This window comes from Poecilia latipinna, unplaced genomic scaffold (assembly GCF_001443285.1).
Source record: "Poecilia latipinna isolate Pla-1442-1.1 unplaced genomic scaffold, P_latipinna-1.0 Scaffold19, whole genome shotgun sequence".
Taxonomy (NCBI): Eukaryota; Metazoa; Chordata; class Actinopteri; order Cyprinodontiformes; family Poeciliidae; genus Poecilia; species Poecilia latipinna.
Genome location: NW_015112635.1, coordinates 538,868 through 552,960, shown reverse-complemented (window position 1 = coordinate 552,960; position 14,093 = coordinate 538,868). Strand labels below are relative to the sequence as shown.

Genomic DNA, 14,093 nt, shown 5'->3' with positions numbered 1-14,093 from the left:
CGAAGGCTGTCAGTTGAATTTACATATGAACTTTGTAATATTCTAACACGTTAATATGCTTTGTTATAGGCGGCAATATTGCAGATCTGGTTGTTTGTTAGAGGCGGACTGTTCCAACACATAATGGCGTAATTTAGATATTGAAACCGAGATTGTATGTTTAGGCCTGTGTCCAGCAAGAGTATTTATAAATCAAATAAAATAGAAATTTTTTACACCAAGTAAATCCCAGAAATTAGTTCTTTTTAATGAATACTTTTTTTAGTTTAGCCTTATTACCCATAAAATGATCATGGAGCTTGGGGGTAAATAAGCAGGGCTTTGTGCTTTCAAATGAGTAGGCACCCTCAAATGGCTGTCATGGGAAGTTCAAAGATTTTTCAAACATGCATGAAAGAATTAAAACACTCCAGGTATGAGGGGATAACATTATATCATGATACAAAGCTAAAAAAAAAGTTGATTTTACATAACATCCCTCAACACATTTTGATCTTGGCCCTCAACCTTCAGATCCAACTTATCTGGTTTTGTGCTAAAAGCGGATGCCAAGGCTGCTATGTCAGTAAGATGTTCACTGCTTATAATGTCTTAATATAACCTCACTTCAGATATCATGAACTCATGATGCTTTCATTTTTCCCCCCACATTTTGTCTTCAATATAACTATTCAAACATTGTTAAACTCTAAAGTGTAAACCTAAAGCGCTCACTTTCATCACTTATTAGGAATCATTCGAGGGTATTACTTCTGACACCTGCAGGCAGCTCAGTAATCAGACTTGAATCTGTTGGTGTGTATGTGGAGGAAGAGGAGGAGGAGGAGGAGCCCGGGCTCCTCCACCGTGATAACAGGCTGCAGCTTCGGCTCTGTTATCTTCCGCTCCCCGCCAGCAGAACTACGGATCTCCTCCGGACCTCCAGCAGGAGTCACACGTTTCCCATCTAAACTTTCTCCAACAACAGGAGCGCTCGTCCCATGGTGTCCCCGGTGGAGGACTCCCGGGCATCCACTCGTTTTGGCGGAATCGATCTGCGGCCGCTACTTCGGGGGTCTTTCAAAAAAAAAAAAAAGTCATGGAAACGTGGTTTTTGAATCAAGTCCTCCTCTGCTCTCTGTCGGTGCTGGGTCTGCCGGGGCCCCTCTGGGCAGGGACCCCCGGCTACAACAGCACGAATTCGGTAACGGACGGGTTGTATTATTCAGCGGGCACAGATGAACCCAGCAACACCGAAAACGGTGGGACTTCAACTTCATATTCCAGCGAGAGTTTATCACCATCACAGAGGGACCTCCTGCTCACACACACGGCTGGAACCGACGCTGCTACCGCGGGGCACCTCGGTAAGATCACAGAACGAGAGTCCGGCAGATAATAGAAAGTTTATTATGCAAAAGTGTTAAACCATATCTCCTAATGTAGCTTTTAATTTGTGATGCAAAAGTGATCAACAGCTTCAGGATACAGCATGGGAGCGTGTTGCTTCCAGACTCAACCACTCGAAACACGTGATAAATGGTAGTTATCCTGTTTCAGAGCTAAATAAATAAAAACGGAGCCAATACATTTTCTTGTCCTCACGCTGTTTTTGAAAGAGTGTTTTTAAATTCCGAATGAAATTAAATTTAAAGCTGTCTTTTATGTAGAAAACAGAACTAAAACCGTAAATAATGAATAATGAGCGAATAATGATAGCATTTGTCTAAGCTGGATCCGGTTCTATTTGTGTTGTCCACAAAGAAACAGAAATCAAAAACTGATTAAGTGGTCCTCAAATTGCTCCTATTTATGTTTATTTTTATTTTTACGTCTCTCACTAAATAAAAACTTTTAGAAGTCATATCAAAAATGAAGTCGCCATTTTTTTTTTTTTTTTTTGTCGTATAGCTTGTAAGTCTAATGGTAAATAATAGGTAAATTAACCACATTGTTTTAATAAGAAATTTAACAAAAAAAGAAATGTGGTTAGAATTTAGCTAAAGATGTTCGTTCAGTCACCTGGTGGTGTCCAACAGAATGGTGTGCCTGATATGTCTCTGTGTAGATTATTAAATAAATGAAAAGGGTTTAAGTTTTTTACATTCTTTAATCAGTGTAGCAGCAAATCTGAAGTCACACTTGCTATCAAGCTGAGGGTCTTCACCCTCATTTAATTAGTTAAGTGGCCATTTACTTGTTAAACCTACATAACTGGTACCAACATGAGCTGAAAGGTCACTCAGAGGAGTATCCCGTTACCCCAAAACTGCATGTAACATATATTACATGAATGCTATTATGTTTTGCCAATGCACTCAGAAGTATGTTTTGAAGTAAAATGTATGCAAACTGTTGAGCCCTATTATTAGTTAAATGCAGGAAATTTGTTTTGCATTTAACTAATAAAGTGTCTGTTTATGCAAGTAGTCCCTTTCAGGTACCGTAAGTGAACTTGATGAAGTTCTTCCAATACAAAGAAAATGCAGACAGAGCTGAAACTCAATTATGACATCATGAATATGCGGAGCAGCATCCTCAGATGACTCCACTCTGGGCAGCATACTCTAATTCCCTGTAGTTTATGTACTCTGTCAATTGGCAGAGACAAGACTCGCACAAGAACATATTCCTGAAGAGTTTTTGCTTTTATACATGCAGAAGATGTAGTCATATGATAATTTAAAATATATATATTTATTTTGCTTTTGAGGGAATTGGGGACAAATTTCCTGCACACAAACCATTGGGCATTTTATTCTATCATCAAGCTCACAGTTAGTTTTCAGACTAATAAAACAAATATGGGATACTGTGTCAGATCCTTCTACTTTCTACAAAACTTTCTGCTACTATATTTAATGCAAGAGAGATTATTATGCCTTAATGCAATCTTGGAAAGCCAGTTATCAAGGCTTTGTTAACTTTTGGTGAATTGATTCAAAACATTTTAGTTAAATGAAGGCACAATTCAAACACTCACACTACTTCCTGTGTGACACCATTGGAAAATCAAAAGAAATTGGCCATGATGTCAGGAGAAATTTCTGAACCTCCATGACTGAAGATAGCAGTTTTATCTGTTCAAAACCTTATATGCAAGAAAAGAACTAAAGAAGGTGTTTAAAGAGTGTAGCTGAGTGAAAGTCCTCTCAACGAGAAAGGCCTGTGTGGTGGCCTGGTTCAAGTAGAACTGAAGTGTTTGGACATAATCACCACTGTGACATTTGGAGGAAAATGGGAAAACATACAAGTTGCAGAACAAGATCCCATCTGTGAAATATGGGGTTGTGACATTATAGTGTCATTTTCTGCAAGAGGTATTGTTGCACATTCAAAATGGCTGCTACCACAAGAATATACAGTTTGTGGATCAATATCAAAGCAACATCTCAAGATATCAACCAGATAGTTAAAGTTTGAGCACAAATGGGTCTCACAAATGGATAGTAACCCAAATCATAACAGCAACAAACCTTTTTTATATTTATTTTTTCTTTTGACTAAGGCCTTGTTTCTTTGGAAAGTTAGTTTTTTTGCCTTTTTTTTTCTGAGTAGAGCTCAAAAGACATGTGAGTGACACAGTCGACAACCGAGTCGAGTCAATTTTTGTCAGGAGCAATTGACCAAACATCCAGCAAATTATTGTTTGCAGCATGTGCAAGGGTACACAAAATAGTTGATCCAAGTCTTTAGTTTTAAAAGGTAATAAGATGTCTATAAACTTCTGACTTTGAGTAACGTTTAAAAAAAAAAATCACCAAAAATGTATTTTTCTCATTATTCTCTAAATAAAAATAAGTTTGGCAAACCTAAAATAAAATAGGTCAATTTTAGTCTCATTTAAGATTAGACATTGTCAAAAATGTTTTTGTTATACATCTTATCAATCCCAGATTACATAAAAACCAGCTTTCCTCTCAAAGATTTTCTGTATTTATAACTAGAAAACAAGATAACTAGAACTGTATAATACACAGTATTAAAATGCAACTATTTATGCAATGTGAATGTAGGCAATATTTTAATCACAAAGAGCATTAAAATACTGGGTGTATTGTATTTCAAGAGCCATAATTTCTAGCTGCATGTCAATAATACATTTGTCCAAGTGTATGGACTATGCTTGTTCTTGATGTCCACACCTACTGCTAAAGTTTTGTAGCGATAGGGGGATACAGATGATGAAAATGAAATATGGCTTAAATTAAACCTCACATCTATATTAAAAATTGCAGGAATTCCTAACATAGTCCAGCTTGGTATTAAAATGATCTCCCTGATTGTGCAGCAAAAATAGTGCTGAAATCTGGATGCCTTTCTTATTTAATGATGTATGTTTATTTTGGGTAATATTTCTTCATAGGCTAAACGCATTGATGTCTTTTTACGGCAATTTTTATTGTTATGTATGCTCTTTGAGGCCGGGTAATCAGGATGATGTGTTTCTAGTTTTATTTGGCCTGTGTGGGTTTGGCGAGATATTTCAGACATTCCCACCAACACCCTCTTTGATTCATGCAGTCACACTCGGTCCAAGTGGGAGCCGTCCCAAAACGTTTCATAACACCGATGCCCTCACTCTGAGCTGCGCTTGAAGGCATGGATGCTGCAAGGAAGGAGAAGACTAAAATGACTAACACAGAGCCTCAAGGTCATGGTCATATTGCAGCTGACCATCAACATTTGCAGCTTTCTGGTCACAGCTGAACCACCGGGCAACAAAATGTATGCGCAATTTAGATTCACTTGTTTATTCACAGCACTTTTAATAATCTGTCACTAAGGAAGACGGACATGTTGAACCAGAGAGAACGGTTCCGGAAGCACGTCAGATGTGAAGACACAACACTGACAACTGTGTTAACGGCGAAGAGATAAACAGCAGAGTGATCTGGGAGTGTCCATCACTTTCTGCCAGCACCACGTTCCAGTCTTAGTTTTGTTTCCCAGAATGGATCCAGAGAGAGACAAAAAAAAAAATGAATTATTGAGAGTGACACATGCAGAGGGAAAAACAGTCTGATGACCCCTTTTCTCATCCCCGTAGCTTCCCACCAGACAGGCAGTTCTGCTGCTGAATCCACCTTTTATATAAGTTTTGTATGGGAGCCGTTTGTGGCACCGTCGCTAACCCCTTTTCTCAGTCCTGGAGGGAGACCAGATAAAAGGCTGTCAGACCACACAAGACCAGAGAGATAAGCAGAGAAAGAAATCTCACTCGCGCCAGGCCACTAACTGTGTTTAGTTGTTACCCCAAGGGGTAATTATATTGGAAAAGCCTGTATTAGATTAATATTTTGTTGCAGTAGCACAATCTCATACTCAAGAAATTGATGTAGTTTTCTTAAGTGACCCTTTTCAGCCATTTCGTCTTCCTTGGTTTGGTTCAGTTTATTTATAAAGCACAAATGTACAACAAATATCTCAAAGTGAGTTTAGGCAGGTAGTCATTTTCACACAGCCAATTTATGGGAGGTAAATCCTAAAACAAATAAAAATGTGTTTATTTCATAGGGATTGTTGAGGTATACCACTAATCATAGTAAAAATAAAGGCTGGAATATGATGCAGCAATAAAAGATTCATTTATTTTGAGGGTTGCTACACGTCTTTAACACGGGTGCCAATAATTGTGGAGCATTTGGCGGACAATGGAAAGTAGTTGGTAAACGTCAGAACAGATAAATAAAATGCTAATTGACATGCAGGTCATGAGTTGTTAAGGTTCCACATTTACTGGGTTATTTCAGCTGGAAAAAAGTACATCTCTAACCAAAATGTAATTTACAGCTCATCTTGTGTTCTGAACAAAGTAATGAATTAACTGAATGTCAACCCCATAATGCTCTGCGGGTAATACTAAGAGTCATGTAATTTAAATACAACATGGAACAATGTTTCTAGGTGGGGACCTTTGCTGCATACCATTCCTCTTCATGCCGCCCTTGATTCTCAACTGTCAACTTCAAAATGCCACAAAAATGTCCCCAAATCAGCAATGGCGTCCTTGTCGTCACATTCTTTTCGTTTCTGGTTGTGTTCGGGGAGTTTATATGTGACCAATCCATTTTTAACCAGCCTAAAAGAGACCTTTGAACAATGAAAACACGCCCAGATCCATGCTTTGCCGGTTTCTGCCAATCGCCCTGTGCTCACTCAACTTTAGGAAGGAAATGGCAGATTCCCAGCAGAGACAGTCACTTCCATATTTAGGACTTCAAGCCATTGTTAGGAGTAGACAAACTGGCTGCCAGTTGTTCTCCACCCAAAATTTACTGCCCATACAAAACACTTTGTTCACCCTGACAGCATCTTCTCGCTGTCTGCTCTCTCCACAGGTCCCAGGCTTCCTGCTGAGCGCCCTCTATTGGGCACTATTAAATGGCTGCGAAACCAAAATTTCAAGGATTTTACTAAATCATGACAACATTTCTATGAATTTGTTTTAGTGAATTCAGGTTTCTTTGAAAAATCTGGAGTGTAATGTATTTTAGAAGTTTGACTAATAATGTTAAAAAAAAAGACAAATGTATTAGGAAAAAATATTACATTTACATGATAATTTGATAAAAAAATAGATTACTCAGATGATCAAACCTGGTGCAGCTTAGTCTTTACAAGTTTATGTCTTATTGTTTCAGAAAGCACACAATGAGAAAATTAATCTTTAGCTTTTTCTTTTTTTTTTTTTCTGTATTTGCAGACACAGAGCAGACAGGAGCCTTCACAGAAACAAGCAGCAGGTTTCCTGAGGCCACAAATCTGTCCACAAAGCCACTTACCACCTCCTTTATAACTACCACTGAGTTCAGTAGTATCAGCAGCAGCAGCAGTAGTAGTAGTACTAGTAGTGGTAGCAGCAGCAGCAGTAGTAGTAGTACTAGTAGTGGTAGCAGCAGCAGTAGTAGTAGTACTAGTAGTGGTAGCAGCAGCAGTAGTAGTAGTAGTAGTAGTACTAGTAGTGGTAGTAGCAGCAGCAGTAATAATAGTAGTAACATCAGCAGCAGTAGTACTAGCAGCAGTAGCATTGTCAGTAGTAGCAGTGGCTTTACTAACACAAACCAGATGCCAGTAATCTCCCACTCTGTGTCCATGGAGGACAAACCCTGGCTGTCTCCTGAGGATGAAACCATGTCCCAGGACAGTCCGGATACGACGCTCCGTTTGGGGGACGCTACGTCTTCGGTGTCACAGACCGGCACACTCACCGGCAGAACCTACACAACAACTGTAAGCCGTGCCGGGGAAAGAACCCTGCTCTCTGTTACCTCCTCTAACAACAGCACCTCATCGGCATTTACGGAGGACTCGAGCTCCCGTCAGCCTCCGTCCACCTGGGGTGTCCCTCCCAGGCCTGTGGAAACCGAGGGTTATACTCAAAGCGCCCCGTCTACAAGGACTGATGGGAGAGAAACTACAGACCAGAGAGTGACTGGGAGTTTTTCTGAAACTAATGGTCCAGCAGTGGCCAGCGGAACCCCGGGTTTAACCGGACAACCTAACGCCACAAAGCATCAGCTTTCTTTAACATCTCAGGAGATATCTAACTCAACTCCACCTCTCAGGGTGACAGAGCCCAGCACTGATCAGTCAGACGCACCTGTTTCCTCCACCCCTCCTTTCACTTCACACTCAGAGGGTCCAATAAATGCCTCTGGGACGGATCAGGATTCTGGCAGCAGTGCTGGATTGCCCACAGAGATGACCACTGGAGCCCAGAGCCCCAACACTCAGAACCAGGAAGGCACAGAAGGCCTTTCACCCCAAACCAGTGAGGATAGCGTGGGTTCAGGTTTGACATCAGTGCCCTCAACAATCAGCAGTTCTTCTGAAGTGGATGAGACTCAGACAAACGTGCCAAGGACGGTTACCAGGGTCTTCCTCACTCCTACACCAGTCACTGCCACCGAGAGGTAAAAATTCAAAAAAAAATTTTTACCAGTTGGTTCTCACAGAAGCTAATCAATTTCAGTTAGCATTTGCGCCCCCTGCTGGTGGTAGAAAAACAGTAGTGGATAATAGTAAAGTGGAAGGAAATGATGCATGGTGTACACATTATTTCAGATGAAAATAAAAATTTAAAGTTTTCATTTGTATTCAGGCCTCTCAGTTACCTTCAAAAAAATAATCTAATATGTAAACCGGTCACGATCAAAAATAATCTAATATGTAAAAGGAGTCCGATTGTGTCAAATTTAATCTCTGTATAAATAAAGCTGGTCTTTGAAGGCCTCAGAGGTTTCTTAGAGCACATCAGTGAAGAAAAGATTAAGGGCTACAAGTATTTTTTAGCAAGATACTGCACATATTTAAAATTTTGTTAATTCAGAAACAAAACTACTTTGAGATTTAATCAATATTCTCTTCATTTTAACAGACCACAGACAACAGAAGAAAACACCTTTAAGTCAACTGCTTTTACCACCAATAGCATGGACTCCACTGTTCCTTCCCTACCAGCAACATCAGCAGCAGTGCTGAGCAGCAGCTCTAGTAGCTATACTACAGAATCCATTACAGAGACCACCGTCCCATCCACTTCACCTTTCTCCACAGCCCCCACCCTGACCCTGCAGACCTCTGCAGCACTCCCGGCAGTCCAAACGCAGAGGCCTTCAACTAAGATGGTCATTCCTACAAAAGCCACAACTACGCAGGCAGAAACAAGCACCGGGACCCAAAGACTCACCACAACGCAAAGTCAGTACAGCAAAACCACCGACAGTCACAGCACTCCTGCCAGGACTACAGAGGTTGTACACACCACCAAGAAACAGACGGACGGAGGGGCAACAGAGCTGGAAGTGACGACGGTGCCCACCCCGGTCCAAACTGCCAGACTGCCACAAAGTGAGTTGCTGACCTAATTCACGCTCACACTTTGATGTTATTAGGTTCACTGATGTGACCTTTGCACAGCATGTTCTTATCCTCCCTGACTGAAAGAAAAATCAGGTCTTGTATGTCATAGAGGGTAACATTAAAAGTACAAATGTTTCATATATATATATATATTTTTTTTTTTTTTTTTTTTTTTTTTTAAACAGCTGAAAAGCTTTGATTTTTTTGTAATTGTAGAAAACTGATTTTAGGTTAAATATTCCTTACAAATAATCATCATGCATTTGAGTTTGATAGATGACAAATATTGTAAATGCACGACTAAAATGACTAGAAAAAAAAATTCATAAACTGAAGCTATGTTGTTTAATTTTCTGAGTAATTGTCGATTTTAACTCTTAAGGTTAAAGTGATCAATTTTTCATAAATTCAGGTTCATCTTTGTAGGTTTTTAGCGACGTCCTGTGGTGAAAGCACGTATTGCAGCCAGTTTGCCTTCCATTTTAAACATGTAGGGGAAGGACTAAGGAGTACTTCATTTTTCTCTGCGTATTCCTTTTAAGTACACATCACACTTATCCATAAAACATCACAACCATCACAACAGGTTTGTTTATATTATCTGCCTAAGAACTAGTAAATCCAACACTAAAACTTCTGTTGCATCGCTATCAAGAACTGTGCCGTGCAAGACCTTTTCCGATGCAGTCTCAATGGTGTAACATGGTCAGAATCCTACTGAAACAGCAGACCTATTACATCTGAAAAGAAGAATTAGAAAGCTGCTACATTTCATTTATTATAAATGCATTTTAGAAGAAACATCCTAAAAATAGGACTGGCATCCTTTGTGCACATAGAGAGTTATGCCTTACAGCATAAAAAAAAAAAAAGATTTGATGTAAAAGAAAAGAAAAGAATGTTTTGATGCCAATATGCTTTCTGACCTCCCTGACTGCCAGGAAATCCCTGCCTGTCGAACCCTTGCATGAACGGAGGGATGTGTGTGAGCTATAAGGGACCAGAGTTCATCTGTCAGTGTCAGAAGGCCTGGACAGGACCCACCTGCGACCAAGGTGATGTCATGTTTACACGATCACAACAAATTTGCAGAGTACGAAGAACATGACTGATATTTACAGGTCTAAAAGAGTTCCTCTTATATTTTTTTTTTTTTTTTTTTTGCACCTACTATGTTCAGATATGGATGAGTGTAAGCAGAACCCCTGCCCGACTGGCTCCAAGTGCTTAAACTCAAACGGCTCCTTCAACTGTGAATGTCCACTCGGCTATCATCTTGAGGATGGACGGACGTGCACCAGAGGTGATCCTGAAACACAAATCAGTCCACTTTATGGTCTTGTTGACGTTGTTCCAGCTTGCTCACTGCAGGCTTTTCTTTTTTCCTTCTATAGTAAAGACATTTCTGGGAACTTTCAGTTTTAACAGACATGATCATTTCAAAAACCTGGCCACGTATGAGAGAGAGATCATACAGCTGGTAAGTCTCGCTCTACAATGCAAAAATAATGTGGCAAAATATAAAATACTGAGGTAAATACAATATACAAGGCTATACATAGTTTTGCAAGACACTTTAACGTTTCATCATCACTGCTTATATCTTTATATAGTTAATACTTAATGTATCTCATTCAGCTCAACGTGTCACTGTCGGTCCTCCGAGGTTATAGTCGCTCAACACTAAGGAGCAAGTAAGTCTGCAGCACACTTCAACTTTTACATACATATTCTGTTGATGATGCTTATTTTAAAATACTTGAATTTGCTAAAAAAAAAAAAAAAAAGTAAAACAAATAAAACAGTGCAATTGTTCCCCATAGAGAGCAGGGCGGGGTTCGTATCTTGGCTGTCAACATGTTTTCCATCTCCACTGATGTGACGACAACTGAAGTGTACAACAGCATCCAGATGTCTCTGAGCAACTGCAGCTCGTTGTTGACCCACTGCAGAATGGTCCTGCAACATCAGCTCTCCTACCACAGTGAGTTGATTAGCATGAACATCACCATCATCAAGATCAGTAAGCTGCTTTACTTTCTTCTCTTTCTTTCTGGGATGTTTTGGAAGGTTTACTTTGGGCAGTTGATTTATATATATATATATATATATATATATATATATATACACACACACTGCTCAAAAAAATAAAGGGAACACTCAAATAACACATCCTAGATCTGAATGAATGAAATATTCTCATTGAATACTTTGTTCTGTACAAAGTTGAATGAAAATCATCAATGGAAATCAAATTTATTAACCAATGGAGGCCTGGATTTGGAGCCACACACAAAATTAAAGTGAAATGTTCCCTTTATTTTTTTGAGCAGTTTATATATATATATATACACACATATATACATACATATACATATAATTAGCCGCCAGGGGGCAGAGTTTATCCAAAAACATTTACCAGTCTCAACAGATAGCATTCAGGCCACTGTCTTGGTGGAGAATCACAGATTATCTGAATTAGAAAAACATCACTTCCAACATTCTCCGTTACAGATATAAACGATTTAGACATAAACTTTTAATTTAATATTGACAATGACTCTTGATTGTGTTCCAGTGGAGAGCTTATGTGAAGCTCAGAAGACTCAGTGTGATGCCGAGCGCTCAACCTGCACTGACAGCAGTGGCACGGCTTACTGCCAGTGTCTCCAGGGATATTACAAACACAACCCAGAAGACTTATCCTGCCTAGGTAAGCTCTCTTCCTCATTATAGAATAATGACAGATAAATAAATTGCTCACTTGAAGAAGAAGAACAACAGAATATTTAGTTTGATTTGTTTAAATGATTAAAAATAATGCCAATTTTGTCTTATTTCAGAATGCAGGGATGGATACAAGCTGGAAAATGGCACATGTGTCGCGTGAGTCAAACTTTGTTTATTTGTGCTGTCAAACCAGTAAAATGTAATGTTTAAAGTTCTAAAGTAGTTTTTGTTAACTTTAATTTGTTTGCTTTTCAGGTGCACTTTTGGATTTGGGGGCTTCAATTGTGCCAATTGTAAGTAGATCTACCTGACCAATAATGTTCAGTCTATTTCTAACAAATTCATGTGTTATTGGTATTATTTTTTTGATAATTGCAAATCTCTTTCTTATTTTAACGCTACAGTTTATAAGCTGATTGCAGTTGTGGTGGCACCTGCAGGAGGCGCTCTCCTCCTCATCCTCATCATTGCTCTAATTGTCACTTGCTGCAAGTAAGATGGCTCTCCTTGTCAGAGAATCTAAAAAAAATATATATATAAGTATATTTGTATATAAATCTAAATATAATTTAATTAGTTTTATCTGGCTAATGTTTGTGTTTTCTATAAGTTTCACTTTTAAAAATGTCAACCTTTCAGGAAAGACAAAAATGACATCAATAAAATCATCTTCAAGAGTGGAGACATGCAGATGTCGCCATATGCAGACTTCCCCAAAAATAATCGGATATCCATGGAGTGGGGCAGAGAGACCATTGAGATGCAGGAAAATGGCAGCACAAAAAATTTGCTCCAGATGACTGACATTTACTATTCTGTAAGTAGATTTTTTTTTTTTTTTAATGTTCATTTTACAATATTAAAACCTTTCCTGGGGCCAACAAGGTTTCAAGGTTCAAGAAGAAGTATGGGAATATAGTCTAAGCTGAGAAGAACATGTAACACTATACCTTAGAAAAAAAATCTAACATTTCAGGAAAACAGGGAGAAATGTTCAAATGAGTAAAACTCCAGTTTATGAGTCAGATACGACACAGAGAGTCGCACATCATTATCACACAGACTGATTAGCACACAAAAAAATCCTGAAAAAGAGGTCAATATTATCAATAGGCAACTTTTTCACCCCATCTCTTAGTTGTTTTGTTTTTGTTTGGGTTTTTTTAGGCACATTCACTTCTTTGGTACAGCTGATAATTTCAACAAGATCAAATATTTAAAGTATTTTCTGCATTGTTTCCCCACAGCCTGCTTTGCGTAATTCCGACCTGGAGAGAAATGGCCTGTATCCGTTCACGGGTCTGCCAGGCTCGCGCCACTCATGCATTTACCCAGCCCAGTTGAACCCTTCTTTCATAAGCGATGATTCTCGGAGAAGAGACTACTTCTGAATGTCTTGCTCTGGACCCACACACATCCGCTGACTCCTACTGTACTGCATCATGATTTTTTTTATCGTCGCCACGGGAAGGTTTATGAGTAAAGTCGTCTGGCTGTCTGAAATCAGAGTTCAACACAGAAACCAGTGAGCTTCTGTGTGTGGTGCATTTTAAACACGACTATTTTGCAATTTAAATCCTATTCCCTGTGACCATTTCAGTGTTTTTGCATGTTTTGAATCATTTAGTTCAACTTCTACAGGCCTCTGTAAATGGAGCGATTCATCCATTGTTTTAATGCAAAGGTGAATGGTCCATTACAGTTTGTCTTTTGTCTGCCTCTCATGTTCAGTTATTGCTGCACTGATACACAGTGAAACCTAAAACCATTCTCCTTTATAAGATTTTAAAAAGGTGAAACAGACATCAGCAAAATGGTCCAAAAACATCTAAAAATACCAATGATGCAGCACCTGAAATACAAGTCCACAACACTGCTGTAATAAGAAATCTGTTTTTATAAATCTTGAAAAAATTATGGAGCTTAACAAATAACTAAAAAAAATGTCCAAAGATTGGATCTACACTGACTGAATAATGATTTTGTAACCTGATGCTAGCTGTTATTTATTCCAAGTATGCCCAAGTTGTCCACATGTAGCACAATGGTTATCTCAATCATACATACTGACTGACTTCAAAGGGATAAACCTGTGGCTTTACGTGTGTGAATGTGTTTGCGTGTGCGCACAAAAATGAGGGTAATGTGTGTGTGCGTGTTTGTGTGCGTGTGTGGGTTGGTGGGTGCAAAATAATAATTACCAGAAAATATTATAACTCTCCATAAGTGTTTGAATGTAAAGATGTATCATAATTTGCTGTTGCTGATATGGATTATTATTTTTTATGAGTGTTTTCCTGCTGGTTTTGTGTGTTTATATGGTGTGTTGATTCTGGCGTTTTAGTCGGAAGTGTTTATTTAAATAAAAAAATACCAAAATGATTTTATTTTTTTTTGCCTGCAATTTATTCCTGATTGTAATTGATTAAAACACTTGAAAAACTATTTTCTCAATTCACATATATTTGATACATGAGACAACGGAGCCTGGGGATGTTATAGGAGCAGAATAATTATCA

General features: G+C 38.8%; 2 protein-coding genes across 2 annotated transcripts; both read left to right on the top strand.

Annotated features, from left to right (window-relative positions):
- Positions 1-846: 846 nt before the first annotated feature.
- On the top strand, positions 847-7,037 carry LOC106948956 (A-agglutinin anchorage subunit-like). Its single transcript, XM_015034875.1, has 4 exons — positions 847-1,346; positions 6,686-6,871; positions 6,987-6,991; positions 7,023-7,037. The coding sequence occupies exons 1-4, from the start codon at positions 1,079-1,081 to the stop codon at positions 7,035-7,037; spliced, it is 474 nt and encodes a 157-aa protein (XP_014890361.1). The 5' UTR covers positions 847-1,078.
- On the top strand, positions 6,928-13,954 carry heg1 (heart development protein with EGF-like domains 1). The gene is made up of 13 exons (XM_015034986.1): positions 6,928-7,895; positions 8,360-8,832; positions 9,786-9,899; positions 10,025-10,147; positions 10,239-10,324; positions 10,483-10,538; positions 10,668-10,828; positions 11,423-11,557; positions 11,688-11,730; positions 11,830-11,867; positions 11,979-12,066; positions 12,214-12,391; positions 12,822-13,954. Exons 1-13 carry the CDS (start codon positions 7,048-7,050, stop codon positions 12,963-12,965), a joined length of 2,487 nt encoding a protein of 828 aa, XP_014890472.1. The 5' UTR covers positions 6,928-7,047; the 3' UTR covers positions 12,966-13,954.
- Positions 13,955-14,093: the final 139 nt, after the last annotated feature.

Bases quoted from the DNA above. Each gene is read 5' to 3' on its own strand.
- LOC106948956 (XM_015034875.1), top strand. From the start codon at position 1,079: ATGGAAACGTGGTTTTTGAATCAAGTCCTCCTCTGCTCTCTGTCGGTG. The intron at 1,347-6,685 runs GTAAGATCACAG...CTGTATTTGCAG, and splicing joins TGCTACCGCGGGGCACCTCG to ACACAGAGCAGACAGGAGCC.
- heg1 (XM_015034986.1), top strand. From the start codon at position 7,048: ATGCCAGTAATCTCCCACTCTGTGTCCATGGAGGACAAACCCTGGCTG. The intron at 7,896-8,359 runs GTAAAAATTCAA...TCATTTTAACAG, and splicing joins CCAGTCACTGCCACCGAGAG to ACCACAGACAACAGAAGAAA. The intron at 11,868-11,978 runs GTAAGTAGATCT...TTAACGCTACAG, and splicing joins GGGCTTCAATTGTGCCAATT to TTTATAAGCTGATTGCAGTT.